Source organism: Rhinichthys klamathensis, unplaced genomic scaffold (assembly GCF_029890125.1).
Source record: "Rhinichthys klamathensis goyatoka isolate OS25496 unplaced genomic scaffold, OSU_Roscu_1.1 h1tg000338l_1, whole genome shotgun sequence".
NCBI classification, from domain to species: Eukaryota; Metazoa; Chordata; class Actinopteri; order Cypriniformes; family Leuciscidae; genus Rhinichthys; species Rhinichthys klamathensis.
In genome coordinates this window covers 907,583-923,676 of record NW_026606852.1, presented here as the reverse complement: position 1 = coordinate 923,676, position 16,094 = coordinate 907,583, and the positions used below count along the sequence as shown (strand labels likewise).

The following is a 16,094-nucleotide window of genomic DNA, read 5'->3' as shown; positions in this document are numbered from 1 at the left end:
GTGGAGGCATCTGTTGACACAACAACATGCCTGGAAACTTGTTCTAAGGGCACTCCGGCCCGTAGAAAGGAGAGGTTCGACCACGGGGTGAAGGTCTGACGGTAGTCCAGTAACTGGTACTCGGAGCGTGCCTAGTTGCCATGCCCATCTCGGGACTCGATCGCGAAGCCAGTGCTGAAGCGGTCTCATATGAAGCAGTCTGAGCGGCGTGGCAAATGTTGTGGACGCCATATGCCCCAGGAGCCTCTGAAATTACTTCAGAGGAAGTGCACTCTTGCCCTCGATTTGTCTCAGGCAAGTCAGCAGTGACTGTGCACGCTCGCTCGTAAGCTGCACGCACATAGCGTCCGAGTCGATTTCCATACCGAGAAAAGAGATCCTCTGCACGGGGGAGAGTTTGCTCTTTTCCCAGTTGACCCGAAGGCCCAAACGGGCGAGGTGCCAGAGCACCATGTCCCTGTTTTCACAAACCTGGTCTCGAGAGTGAGCTAGAATCAGCCTGTCGTCGAGATAGTTCAGGATGCAAACCGGTGGCACAAGGGCTGCCTTGACGGCTTTTGTGAAGATACGAGGGGACAGGGCTAACCCGAATGGGAGAACCGTGTACTGGTATGCCTGCCCCTCGAAAGCAAACCATAGAAACGGTCTGTGTAGAGGAAGAAGGCACAGAATGAAAGTACGCGTCCTTCAGGTCGATCGCTGCAAACCAATCCAGTGGACGAACACATTCGAAAATGCGTTTGGCTGTCAACATCTAGAATGGAAGCCCGTGAAGGGTTCGGTTCAAGACGCAAAGGTCCAGGATTGGTCATAACCCACCGGTTTTCTTGGGTACAATGAAGTAGGGGCTGTAGAAGCCGGACTGCATTTTGGCTGGAGGGACGGTCTCGATCACACCCTTCGCCAGTAGGGTGATGACCTCCGAACGCATGACAGGGGCATTGCCACCTACCATGGTATAGCGGACTCCCCGGAAACTGGGAGGAGATTGTGCAAACTGAATTGCTTAGCCGAGCCTGATGGTTCTCGCGAGCCAGCAGGACAGGTTGAAAAGCTCTAACCAGGCTCCCAAGAACTGAATCAGCGGGGTCATGCGATCCACAAACGTACCCTTGATGGGGCAGCGAGGCGGAATGACTGGCCCAGATGTGGGAGGCGGAGCGTCCCACTTTAGGGGCACGGTCATATGCCACCTCCTGACAGAGCAGGCCAGGGAAGGACGAGCATTCCACGGGGGCCTGCTCTGACAGGGTTCTGGCGACAGAGGGGGACGAGAGTGGCGAGGCGGAGCTTCGCACGCTGCCATCAGCGGCCTCTGGGAGCTCAGAGATGGGGATGTCAGTTCTTTCTTTAACCACATTAGGGTGCTGCCAGCCCTGAGACCAGCCGCAGGGTTGGGAGGACAAAATATTCCCCCCCGGCCCTGGGGAAGAAGTGGGCCTGCTACCATCTCCTGGAAAGAACTGCAGCCCATCTCTGAGCAGTCCGCACCAAGGACTGGGGTGCCTTACTACGGCCACCTCCATGGCGTAGCCCGGGTGAAGGCAGCTGCTGGGGCCGGGTGGGAGGGCACCCTCAGTGGCGAGCAGACTGAGGGATCTGAGCCGGCGGCTGGGTGGAGGCAGCAGCTGGCTGCCAGGGCAGAATATGTTTGATGGTCTCAGTCTGTTTCTGGGCTGCCGAGAACTGCTGGGCGAAGTCCTCGACCGCGCCGCCGAAGACGCCAGCCTGGGATATGGTAGAGTTGAGGAACTGGGTCCGCTCAGCCTCTCGCATATTGGCCAGGTTGAGCCAGATGTGTCTCTCCTGGACCACAGCTGTGGACATCACCTGACCCAGGGAGCGTGCGGTCACCTTCGTCGCCCAGAGAGCGAGGTCGGTGGCGGCACGCAGCTCTTCCATGAGCCCTGGATCAGCTCTACCCTCGTATATGTCGCCGAGCATCCGGGCCTGGTAGACCTGCAGGATGGCCATGGCATGCAGCGAGGCGAACCAAGGTAGACGAGAACCTACAGGCTTTGGAGGGGTGCTTAGGATCACCACGCCAGGTAGAAACGCTCTAAGGACACAATTGCATCGCAACAGAGCATTCCACCGGGGGGACCCCAGTATACCCTTTGGCCGTGGCCCCATCGAGGGTAGAGAAGGCAGAGGAGGGCGCCGAACGATCACAAGAAAACAATGGGCGATGCGGCCATGGACATCGTCTCATCATCTGGAGCGCAGAATGAGACGTGAGGAATGTCCAAAGAGCGTCCCGCAATCTCACTCTGCATGCTCGCGTTTTAAGTTTTAAGGTTTTATCGTAGTTTTTGTCCAAGTCAAGTCAATGGAGTTGGACAAAAGCTACGATAAAACCTCTTGGAAAGCATCTTTTGCAGCGAATTTTTGTGTGAGCATATCAGTGAACACCCCAGACCACTCGGTGAGTTTCACGTCTTTGTAAACTAAAGTCAAGTCAAGTCATCTTCATTTATATAGCGCTTTTAACAATGGAGATTGTTTCAAAGCAGCTTTACAGAGATAAACATACAATTTACGGTAACAGAGATTGTTTTGGCTTTATAGCGATTTTGAATAATGTTATTTCCAGCTAAAGTTGGTTTTGATTGATTCACTTCCAGCAAAATTATCATTTGTTATTACATTAGGGGCCACTAAGACAACGGCGTTCTCTCTAAACAGACTTTAAACGCGAACCTGTGACCTGATGGCGTTCACATGCGCATTAAAAATTGATTCTATAGTTATATTCGTTTGAATATGTGTGCGCAGGTTTGTAATTTCCCTACAAACCATGCCTAAACAAACTACTTGTCTTGCCTATAAATTTGATACCGAATTTTATTTTATCACTTCGGGGTACGCGAACCGGATTTTCAACAACGCTTTATCTGTAGAGTGGGAAAGGGATCCTCCATAGGGAGAGGATAGTTGACACTTCAGCACTGCATTGTCATCGGGTCCAGGCGAATCTCCTTCGTCAGATCTGGATACGGCCTGGATCCGGCAGGCTGCAGGAAAACCTTGGGATAAACAAAGACACTAAAGTTAGCGTAGATGCCATTCTTCTTATGATGTAACGAGTACATCTGGATTTAAGGGAAGTGTTCCCAGTTCCGGCTGACCTAATCTATGCAGCCTAACATTGAATTATCGAAGTCTATAATGTATTATGTGTATGCTAGGTCAAAGAGATGTGTTTTTAGTCTAGCTTTGAACTGACAGAGTGTGTCTGCTTCCCGGACAATGGTAGGAAGACTGTTCCAAAGTTTTGGTGCTAAATGGGAAAAGGATCTGCCGCCAGCAGTCGATTTTGATATTCTAGGTATTATCAACTGGCCGGAATTTTGAGATCGCAATAGACGTGAAGGACTATAATGGTTTAAAAGCTCACTCAAGTACTGCGGAGCTAAACCATTTAGTGCTTTGTAAGTAATCAACAATATTTTAAAATTTATACGATGTTTAATAGGCAGCCAATGCAGTGTTGACAGAACCGGGCTAATATGGTCATATTTCCTGGTTCTGGTAAGAACTCGAGCTGCTGCGTTTTGAACTAGCTGTAGTTTATTTATTAAGCGTGCAGGGCAACCACCCAGTAGAGCATTACAATAATCTAGCCTTGATGTCATGAACGCATGAACTTGTTCTGCATTTGTTAATGAGAGCATATGGCGTATTTAGATATGTTTTTAAGATGGAAAAATGCGGTTTTACAGATACTAGACACGTGACTTTCAAATGAGAGATTGGTACCAAAGAGCACACCCAGGTTCCTAACCGACGACGAAGACTTAACAGAGCAGCCATCAAGTGTTAGACAGTATTCTAGGTTATTACGTGTGGAAGTTTTTTGTCCAATAATTAGAATCTCTGTTTTTTCAGAATTTAGTAGTAGGAAATTACTAGTCATCCAATTTTTTATATCGGCTATGCATTCCGTTAATTTTGTGAATTGGTAAGTTTCGTCGGGGCGTGAAGAAATATAGAGCTGAGTATCATCAGCATAACAGTGAAAACTAATTCCATGTTCCCTAATGATATCTCCTAAGGGTAGCATGTACAGAGTGAACAGCAACGGTCCTAGTACTGAGCCTTGTGGTACGCCATACTGAACTTGTGATCGAAAAGACATATCTTCATTTATTGCTACAAACTGATAACGGTCAGATAAGTATGATTTAAACCATGGTAGTGCAACTCCACTAATGCCAACATAATTTTCGAGTCTATTGAAAAGAATGTTGTGGTCAATAGTATCAAATGCAGCACTAAGATCAAGTAACACTAATAGAGAGATTATACTAAAGTTTAATGCGTTTTATGAAGGATTGTTCCAATGCACCTATGCAACCATTGTGGAGGTGGTCAACCACAGAAACCGAAAATTATCGGGCCAGTAGCATGTGTCCAAATTTCAATCTTAACCTTTCTATTTCATCAGAAACGATCTTAAAACAGGGCTTTAAGTGTAAAATACCAAACTTGTCCTTTAATGGCCACTGGTGTCACTAATAACAATGGTTTCTGAATTCTACGTACATATAGCCCCTGTAAAAATGGATTAGTAAATGTTGAGATTAACATTAACAAAGATTAATGAATGCTGTAGAATCACTGTTCATTCTTAATTAACGTTAACTAATGTAGTTAATGTAGTTAAGGGTGTATTCACACCTGCCTTGTTTGGTTGGATTGAATCGAACTCTAGTTCGTTTCCCCCCTTGGTGCGGACCTTTTGGGCAGGTGTGAATACAGCAATCGAACTCGGGTGCGGACCAAACAACCGAACCGAGACCCAGCTGAAGAGGTGGTCTCGGTACGGTTCCAAACGAACTCTGGTACGGTTCGTTTACGGTGTGAACATGAACCGACCCAATTGCAAGAAAGCACTGCGCCTTTGAGTTAACAGGCTTCCGTAGTCGGAGTTGCGTTATGGGAAAGTGATCTGTTGTAGCCAACTACATTACATCTGTTGCGCGTCTTTCCGCGCGTCGTGTGTGCATCATTGGAATGGAATGAATGAATGAGTGTGTGCATCAGGACATTCACATTCAGAGCGTTCTCTTTAGTCAAATCGCGCATAGATGCAAAAAAAGCATTTACAGTTCATATAATGTAACGATAGTTACAATACAAGGATGATGCTGCGTTAATTTACGTTAAGCCTTTTTTGCACTTCCTGATTTCCCTACTTGACAATCCTTGTCCAATGAATGGACGACTTTAGCATACGTGTGGTTTTGTTTACAAATTTTGGTTCACTTGCAAAAAGAGCAGTGTGAAAACGAACCGTACCAAAAAAATAATAATATGTATTTGGTCCGGACCAAAGCAAGTGAACAATCGGACTTTCCTGGTGTGAATACACCCTAAGTAATGTTAACAAACAAAACATTATCGTAAAGTGTTACCAAATATTTGTATCATAATTGACTCATGCACCATATTTTTTTTCAAGTTATTAGATCATCTAAGATTTTAATCTTACTAGTTTTAAATCATGTTTTGGCCATATTGTTAATTATTTTAAATAATTTATTATTGTTGTTGTTATTATTGTTATTATTATTATCATTAAAGGGTCTATATATAACCCTTTACTAGTACTAGGGTTCTTGGCTGAGTTTTACAGAACCTTTATGCCAATAAGGTTGCATATGAGGAGAATTGTCTTAAATTATTGCATAATACATTCAAGTTTAATGGGTTTTTTATGTAATCTTTTCTAGTGATATATGTTTACATTCTCTTTAATTCATAAAATTCAATTAAAATGAAAAAATTAATTAAAACAAAATTAATTTGGCTAATTAAAACTAAATCCATAAAATAATCTCATTATTAGGACCCCTAAAAGGTTCTATATATGAAGCGCCTGGCAGAATCCTTTAAGGATATATATAGAACATGTATGTTTAGAGTTCCACAGGATGCAGTCTGTCAAACTGACACCAGCTCTATATAAAACATGGACATAAAAATGACAACAAACTGCTTTACAATTACCTGGAAACACCTGGACTGCAGCAAAGTGTTGCCTGCGTCTGTCAGGGCCTGTCTCAGCATGGCCAGCATTGGTCTTTGAGACAGTAAAGAGGCCTGGGGGTCCAGAGTTTGTTCGGAGGGTGACCATAAGTCAAAATTTTCCAATTTTCCCAAAAAGGTCAACTGTGCAGAGACTATAACTAAAAGAAACAGAAGCACTGAATCTAATTTATAAAATAAAATTAATCTCTACCTGGAATTATGTTGTTGCAAAAAGATAGCCTATGATACATCACAGCGATCAAAAACTATAAGTGTATGTTTAGCATAAATATAGTTCCCCAGATTTATTTGTAATAAAAGAAAAAAAGGTTAAAAGTATATTTTGAATGAATATGAATTGAATTAATGATGATTTTGATGAATAAATCAATGTGTGTGTGTGTGTGTGTGTCCGCGTCATGAGCAATATATGCTTACAGAATTTATTAACCTTTCTTATTGATATTAAATTGTTGATATCGATGTTAATTCACAGTGCATTAACTAATGTTAACAGATCGGAATGGGCCTATGGAAAATGTTCATGTATTAATCGCTTTTTTATTGCCAACGTGTGAACAGCTTCAAACAAAACTTAAAAAAGTAACCTTCCCCGACTTCCTTGTCTATGAAAGCCGGTTGTCTAGCAAATCGTGAAGGACTCGGGTTCGTTTTCACCGGGAAAATCAAAAAGATGTGACGTTTACGCGCGGTCCCGAAAGCCTCTCTTCCGCTCTGACACATAAAAAGGATAATGGATAGGCCACTGCCTGTCAGGTATGGTTTTCGATTCTTTCTTTTTTTCTTCTTTTCTTTTTAATGTTATAAAATTAAGGATTAAAGAATCCTTATCACCTTATCATGTTATCACTGGCCTACTACATCTGTTAAAACGTCAAATACAAATAACCAAATACAAAACGTCAATGATGTCACTGCCGCATTGACAGATAATTAACACAATATTTTAATAACAAAATGAAATAATAATTCAACCTTGCAATATTTGCGTATCAATATGCAGCATTTTAAAATGTGGAATGTAATGGAATGTAATAAGGTGTGTTGTGCACATAGCCACTTATTGATGCACATGTAGGCCTATAGGCCTACTATTTTATCGTATTTTATTATTTATAATAGCCCATTTGAAGTTGTCAAGTCCTGATTGCTGTAAAGAGTCAGCGTTCTTCTGGGGATCAATAAAACCTGTTAAGTGATTTGACGTGTCATGGCGTGATCAGTGCGCGCTGCACGCGCGCTGTCCGTGGTACTGAACTCTCGAGATTCCGCTGGACTAATTCGGCATACTTTTAGATAAGTATTTAGTTTTTTTTATGAATATATCTTTATATGAAATGTGTCTCTTTTATAATAATAATAATGATGTTATTATAATGTATATAATTATAATAATATTTTATAATAGGCATATTTATTTTTATATAGCACGTTTTAAACAAAAAACCTCAAAATAGTCCAAAAAAAAAGAAGAAGAAGCAATTCTGAATCGATTTTCAAAGATGATTCACTCGGAACACATTAACCGAGCTGTTTAAGCACACTTTGAAATTGTGCATCTGCTTTGTGAAAACAGTGGATCGTGATCATCATATTTTCATATCAAACATTGTGAAACGGAGTTTGCCCTCCTGTAAGAAAAATACATATACGATTTATTTGGACAAAAAAATCATAGTTTTTTATTGTAAATATGAATTAATTACATTTATAATAAGACATAAAGTTACAGGTATAGCCTTACATTTGTTGAAGTAGGCCTATAATGTTGCATCCCAAGTAAGACTTTAAATACAAAATACGGACGACACAAGTTGTAGAATTACAAACAAATAAATGGAGCTCTTTATTTTCCCTTCATTAGGCCTACTTAATTTAAGTGTCATATAATTTGGCTCTGGTTGGGAATGTGGTCCTCCTAGTGGCAACAGGTGGAAACAGAGAAAGAGGAAAATACTATCAAAAATCTCCACCATTGCATAATTTTCCATCACTTGTTATCTTTTCTATTGTATTTCCCACAGTGATGAAGGAAGTACACTATATTGTCCTGTCAAATATTAGTTTTGATCTACAGTTTCAGCATACATCATCATTCTTTATACGATCTGTTCTGACTTGCACGGTACTGAAGTTGCAAACACGAGAAAACTAAAGCATCCCCATTACAATTTTCAAAACATATAACTTCTTTGAATTAAGCAAAAAAAAAATATTAACCCATTTCAGTGGATAACTAGATTTAGACGATAAAATATAATTTATTTTGCCCTAGAAGTAAGCTACACGTGTTGCCTTGTTAAACAGTTTCACTGCAAATTTAGCCCAACATATGTAGGCCCACGTTTTTTCTTTGCAATATTCCGTAATTTCAGTAATTCTTTGGTGAATTAAAATGACTATTACAAGGTTGTGTTACTTTTTTTAAACAGCATGATGACATTTTTTCACGTTAGATAGATAGATAGATAGATAGATAGATAGATAGATAGATAGATAGATAGATAGATAGATAGATAGATAGATAGATAGATAGATAGATAGATAGATAGAGTTCAAAATACACAGCAGTTGAAGTCACGCATTCAGAGAGAGAGAGAGAGAGAGAGAGAGAGAGAGAGAGAGAGAGAGAGAGAGAGAGAGAGAGAGAGAGAGAGAGAGAGAGAGAGAGAGAGAGTGTGTGTGTGTGTGTGTGTGTGTGTGTGTGTGTGTGTAAAGGAGGAGACTCAGTGGTGTGATTTAGTCGTGGATCAATTCTTGGATAAACTCATTTCATCTTAGACCAACCATCCCAACACTTCTAACTTTATCCCAATCTATAATTTCACATGAATCACTCAGACACGCCGCAAGCGCTGGAAACTTCAGTGATCTGATGCTCAACAGGGTAAATTGTTTGACCACTTCAAAGTGATTCTGCCTTGATTTCGAGGCTTGCAAATATATCAAAAATGGATTTCCTTGCGACTGTAGGTGATTTCATTCAGCTTTCGTCGCGGAGTGCTTTGCTATCTCTGCTGGTGTGTTTAACGCTCATGTTCTGGCGGCGACCCGGTCGGTGTCAGTTACCGGGTCCGTTCCCATGGCCGGTCATCGGTAACGCCGCTCAGCTCGGTACCTGTCCTCACTTTTTCTTCACTCGGATGGCCCAGAAATACGGCGACGTGTTTCAGATCAAACTTGGCAGCCGAGACGTGGTGGTTCTGAACGGAGACTCGATTAAAGAGGCGCTTATAAAAAAAGCCGTCGATTTTGCCGGCAGACCCGACTTCGCTTCGTTCCGGTTCGTGTCCGGTGGGAAAAGTATGGCATTCGGTAACTACAGCCAGTGGTGGAAACTGCATCGAAAGATCGCCCAAAGCACCATGAGAAATTTCTCCACAGCCAACATCCACACCAAACAAACGTTTGAGAAGCACATCGTGTGCGAGATCGGAGAGCTCATCCGTTTGTTTCTGACTAAAACTCGCGAGCAGCAATTCTTCGAACCGCATCGGTATTTGGTGGTGTCGGTGGCGAACACCATGAGCGCCGTGTGCTTCGGGAACCGGTACTCGTTTGATGATGCGGAGTTCCAGCAGGTGGTGGGCAGAAATGATCAGTTTACCAAGACAGTCGGAGCTGGAAGCATCGTGGATGTGATGCCCTGGCTGCAGTACTTCCCAAACCCCATCAAAACTCTCTTTGCCCAGTTTAAAGCACTCAACACGGAGTTTTACGAGTTTATTCATTCCAAAGTGGTGGAGCACCGCAAGACTATTTCATTGAGCCTCGTCCGTGACATGACTGACGCGTTCATCGTAGCTCTGGATAAAGGGCTGTCAGGGGGGCCGGGGGTCTTTCTGGATAAGGAGTTCGTGCCATCGACCATGTCAGATATTTTTGGAGCCAGTCAAGACACTCTATCTACAGCTCTACAGTGGATCATTCTGTTACTAGTCAGGTAAATTATTTTTTTGTCTACCATAAATGTAATACTTAAAGGGATAGGTCACATGACGTAATTTACTCTTATTGCTACTTACAGTTTTTTTTTTTTTAGTTTTTATATATTGTTTTATTTTTAAATGAATAAAATTAACAAATTATATAATTAAATAAGTATAACATTATTTTTAAAATAACATCAAACTACTTTTGTGGGAACAAAAGAAGAAATATTGCTGGACGTTCAATCTGCTCAGTGGACAATAATTTATACTGTGAAGCTCCAAAAAGCAAAAAAAAAAGCAACATGATTTATTCAGTATAGTCTGCTTGACACTATATCAATCAATAACCACAATTATTGCATGAAAAAGAGCCGTTGCAATGCATCTCCTTATGTTGCCCAGAAAAAAGAAAAAGAAAATTATGGGTTTGTTATAGCATTGTTATTTATTTATTTAGCTGCAGCATTTTAAAAGGATAGTTCACCCAAAAATTATACATTTGTCATAATTTACTCACCCTCGTGTTGTTCAAAACCTGTATGAGTTTCTTTCTTCTGTTGAACACAAATGAAGATATTTTGAAGAATGTTGGTAACCAGACAGTTGACGACCGTAGCCATTGACTTCCATAGTATGTTTTTTTTTTCCTACTATGGAAGTCAATGGCTACCATCAACTCTTTGGTTACCAACATTCTTTAAAATATCTTCTTTTGTGTTCAACAGAAGAAAGAAACTCATACAGGTTCGGAACAACATGAAGATGTGTAAGTGATGACAGCATTTTTATTTTGGGGGGAACTATAGCTTTGCAGTGCGACAACCTACAGATTTACAAGAGTCCACAAGAGACAGGCGGATCTCAATAACACCCAACAGCTTTCGTGTGTTATGTAACTCTTCCGTGCAGGTACTGGCAGCAAATAATGAGGGCAGGTTACAGAAACACAAAATGAAATCTGACCCACCAACACTTTTAAACATGTAGGCCACTCTGTGAAACTCAACACAATGACTGCTTCATACAGGATACTAGATGCGATTTTAGGCTTAATTTATATATAAACAGATATGGGATATAAATTACATTTAAATCCTCAATGAAACAGATATTCTGCTTCGCAATACAAGCGTTTTCAAAATCGACATTCAATGTCCATAATATTTTCTGGTGACTGGGTGAACTCAAGCAGTAGAAAGTTGAAAATGCTGAAAGAGGTCTTCACTTATATTACAGGTATCCAGAAGTCCAGAAACGTCTTCAGGAGGATGTAGACAGAGTGGTGCATCGCAGTCGCCTTCCAACCATTGCAGACCAACCTCATCTTCCATACTTCACAGCCTTCATCTACGAAGTCATGCGATTCACCTCGTTCATCCCCATAACGATCCCCCACAGCACAACCACGGACACTTCCATCAATGGTTATGGCATCCCCAAAGACACCATCATTTTCATCAACCAATGGTCTTTGAACCATGACCCGACCAAATGGGATCAACCAGAGGTATTCAACCCACAGCGCTTCTTGGACGAGGATGGAGCGCTCAACAAAGACTTAACCACCAACGTGCTGATCTTCTCTCTGGGGAAGCGCAGATGCATTGGAGAAGACCTGTCCAAGATACAGCTCTTCCTCTTCACTTCCTTGCTGCTACATCAGTGTAGCTTTACAGCAGAAAGTATCCCCAGCATGGACTATGAGTATGGGCTCACGATTAAACCCAAAGCCTTTAAAGTGTCTGTCACACTCCGTGACAGCACAGAACTCCTGGACGGCTTGGTAGAAATGTCTCGGACTCCTACAGAACAAAGACAAAGACCTCAAGTTTGAAGTGAAATCAAAGCACACAACTTAAATACTCTGGCAAATGAAGGTTGGGACAATGAAGAATATCTTATCTGCATGGGTGAAAAAAATATCAATATATTTATAGACATCATATACTCAGGCAAAACATTTTCCTGGTCAAAACTAGCTAGAGGAATAAAACTACACAATGCACTGATTTATGGTATACTCTGCAAGAGCAGCAAAGCAAAAGCTACACAACAGAACATTACATGGTGGCTTATTTTATTCATACATGTTTGATTTCTAAGAGTTTTGAGACATTTACATGCATAGCATTATTTAGTCGAGAGATTTGTATGTTACCAATTCTAGTTCTCCTAGTCGTTATAGCATGCAGACACACAATTGCTTTTATCTATTTATGTTGATTTTAACAATTTTCTGTTAATATTTTACATGATTGCATTGAGCTTAAAGTACCTTTTCCTTGTTTGCTTAGGGTCCTTTAGCTCAAACTAGCCCTGTGCTGCATTGTAAACGTCACAATATATAAAATGAGAAATTTGTACTGTAGATTCTTACAGCACTTTATTGTTCCTCTTAATCCCTGTGTACCTTGATACTATTTCCTGATTCTCACTACAGCATTGTTGAGGTCGATGCCTTGTTATTACTGACTTCTTACCATTAATCTATAATTACCAAATAAACATAGGTGGGTTTAACGCAGTCCACTTCCATTGTGTTCCCCGCAGCCTCCTTCCCAGTCTGGAGAATCTTGCAGTGGGTCACAGGAAGTCTTCTATTAAATTATTCTGGACATCTATGTAATAAGTTGAATGTGATACACATTTTGTATCCCTTGGGTCCCTTTTTAGGGGAATCCTGAAGGGGAATTTCAGGGTTTGTTAACTAACTGTATAGTATGTGTTGTGACTCATGTGTTGTGACTTGTGCAGTGCTGCAATGCATTTTTGAATTGTAATAGTGATGTTAGACTGTTGAACTGTGTTAGATCTACTATATATTTTTTTGCAAAACATTAATATGTAAGTTTATTACTGAACTGCTAATATTTAGTTCCCAGGCCATGTGATACCAACATGAAATATATTTTTCTACTTCATTTAAGCTCTGTCATTTGAGATTCTAAACTATTTACACTTTTGTGATTAAATGTAGTGCGTATATATATATATATATATATATATATATATATATATATATATATATATATATATATATATATATATATATGTATATATATATGTATATATATATATATATATATATATATATATATATATATATATAAATGAATGTGTAAATCAAATTCTTACAGACTTGTATGATAGTAAATGCTTTATAAATGCTGTAAAACATTTTTTGAGTCTTTAATACAAAACTGCCTGATTTAATGTTGTATAAAAACAAGTGGCTCTCTACTACCCTAGGAAAATAGTGACTAGTAGTAAAAAATAACCATTCTAACTTTATTACACACATCATATCTGCACGCAGCCACTCAATTGGGAATTTAAAATAGAAGGAAAGTGTGTAGGATATACCCTTCCCTATGAAGTGCTTTATCTTGCTTTCCCAGCACATCCTGTTCTGATTTGCTGTTTGAGTGCGTGACAAGTCTAGATAAAGCCAGCTGATTACCGATACACCAACAGCCGCCTGTTCCCATCCAAGATCCCATCCCTGGTAAAGAAAAGAAAGCACGCTTCACTGTTGTAGGATCAAGAGTAGGACTGTGGCAGAAGTGCTTTTGCCAAGGAAACTACTACTACTACTACTACCACCACCGCCAACGACTTATATTTATTATTTACTATATCATAGTTGTTTTTGATATTTCAAATTATTTTTTTTATATTTTCTGTTTTCTTTTTAATTTGTTTAATTTTGTTATGCGCTTTTAGTATTAAGGTATTTTCTATATATATTCAATTAACAAAAAAGTTTTTAAGTTAACGTGATTGTCTTCCGTTTCTGTTCTCTCTATGATTACTTTCAATACGTCATAATGCTTACTTGAATTCTGAATGGCCATTTTTACAATACCTAATTTTTAAAATATGATGTAAATTGAATGCATTTTGATAACCCAAACAAAATCTAACTATAATGAAAACATCCAAACTATATTTGAAATACAGCAAGTATAGCAATGTAATGTATGCACTGATTCCTAAAAAGTGCTGCATCAGCAACTGTTCAATTCAATTTGGAAATACTTATGGTAGAACACAGCAATTGGTTGGCTTTTTTTCTCCAATTTGCATAAAGCTCAGAATTTACAGACTTTTTGACAGTCTCATTGCTTGCACTGCTGCCAGTTCTAAAAGTCTTCAGATCTAGAAGAGACCTCCAGGAATCCAGGTAATGGCCTTCAGGTATTATTTCTGTGCTGTAGTGAGAGGACCGACTTACAAACTTTAGGTAATGAGAGACTATGAGATGATTTTCAGTTCTGAGGATGAACAGTTGTCCTGTTATATGATACTTCCACTCCACACACGGAAGTGTTAAAATGTACAGAAAAATCACAATGAAGTTAAAGGATCCTATATGAAGACTTTGCCCTTTTCATCTGTGATGTGGCGACAAACAATGACGAACAATGAACGAATGACGAAGGATTTCATTGGCTGGTTTATGTAGTCCACAATCATCTCCTTATTTAATGAGCCTTCTTTCAAAAATATTATCAACCCACCCAAAAAGAAAGAAACAATAAAATGGATAATAATCAAGAGCATCATTAAATGGAGACTGCCTCAGTTCCCTAACAGTCAGTCACATGCGACATTACGTCAAGAACTAACTGTAACAAGGTTAGTTGATCAGGGAAGGAGGTGGGAACCGGTGAACGTTTAAACACGTTAATCATAAAATAAACAAACACAAAACCAAGTAAAGTGGCAGCCCCTCACGGACGACTGCGGGCACACACATAAACAAAATATAAGGTAAAGTCCCAGGCCTGGTCATCTCTCCTCCTTTTATTCATCTGGATCTCCTTCCGTGAGACTCAAGGCCTGGAGTGGGGCACGCAGGTGACGCTCATTAGCAATTGCCCCACCCTGCCTAGCTCATTTCCACGGCCCTCTGCCTTGTCATGCTTGCACTAGCTAGTGCTTCCCAGCCCATCTCGCTGGCTCACTCGAATGATCAGACTCGGGCTATGCGATTCAGTTTGCCCGGCGTCCCCCCAGGTTCAGCGTAGTCCAGTTTATCTCAGTGGCAGACAAAGATCCTCCTGTCCTGCTTATAGAGATCGCAGTCCTACTGCCGAAGGACGCGACAGAGTTGGCCCCTACAGCCGATATAAAGTTATGGTTTTACAGCCCTTACTTCATTGTACCCAAGAAAGGTGTTGGGTTACTACCGATCTTGATCTACGTGTCTTAAATCCGGTCCTTCACGCGCTTTCGGTCAAGATGCTAACACAGAAAGCATTTTTGAGTGCGTTCGCCCCCAATATAGCTTTGCATCGATCGACCTGAAGGATACGTACTTTCATGTCTCGATTCTCCCTCGACACGGACCATTCATACGCTTTGTGTCCAAGGGGCGGGCATATCAGTACAAGTTCCTCCCTTTCGGACTGTCCCTGTTGCTCCGTGTTTTCACGAAGGTCACAAAGGCTGCCTTTGCCCCGCTAAGGGAAGTGGGTGTTCGCATTCTCAACTATCTCGTTGACTGGGTCATCCTGTCCCACTCGCGAGAACAGTTGTGTGAACACAGGGACCTGGTGCTCAGGCACCTCAGCCATCTTGGGCTTCGGGTCAACTGGGAAAATAGAAAACTGTCCCCGTGCTGAGGATCTATTTTCTCGGTATGGAGTTGGACTCGATCAACGTGACGGCGCGTCTCATGAGAGAGTTCGCTCAGGCAGTGCTGCACTGCTTGAATTTATTTCAAGGGCAGGACGGCTGTTCCACTGAAAGTATTTCAGAGGCTTCTGGGGCATATGACATCCATGGCCGCTCGGATTGCTTCATATGAGACCGGCTGGGGTGCTGTATGCAATGGGCATGCAGCCTCGGGCTCCTGGACAGGACCTCGACTGCAGTGGCATATCAATTGCCTTGAACTGCTAGCAGTACTTGTCCGAACGGACAACACGTCGAGTGTTGCGTACATCATGTCGCAACTCGCCTGCCATCATCTCCTCTAGAGTCAGAAGTGTGGCAAGCAGGACGAGGGCCGTGAGAGAACGGCGCAAGGCTGGTGGCGTGATTGATGATGAGAGACACCTGGGCGACGCACCGGTCTTGTGTCTCTCACGGAGGAGCGGAAGC

The 16,094-nt window shown here is 41.3% G+C and overlaps 1 protein-coding gene across 1 annotated transcript; it reads left to right on the top strand.

Annotated features, from left to right (window-relative positions):
- The first annotated feature begins 8,795 nt into the window (after nt 1-8,795).
- On the top strand, nt 8,796-11,868 carry LOC130106379 (cytochrome P450 1B1). The gene is made up of 2 exons (XM_056272466.1): nt 8,796-9,997; nt 11,223-11,868. The coding sequence occupies exons 1-2, from the start codon at nt 9,006-9,008 to the stop codon at nt 11,818-11,820; spliced, it is 1,590 nt and encodes a 529-aa protein (XP_056128441.1). The 5' UTR covers nt 8,796-9,005; the 3' UTR covers nt 11,821-11,868.
- The last annotated feature ends 4,226 nt before the right edge of the window (nt 11,869-16,094 follow it).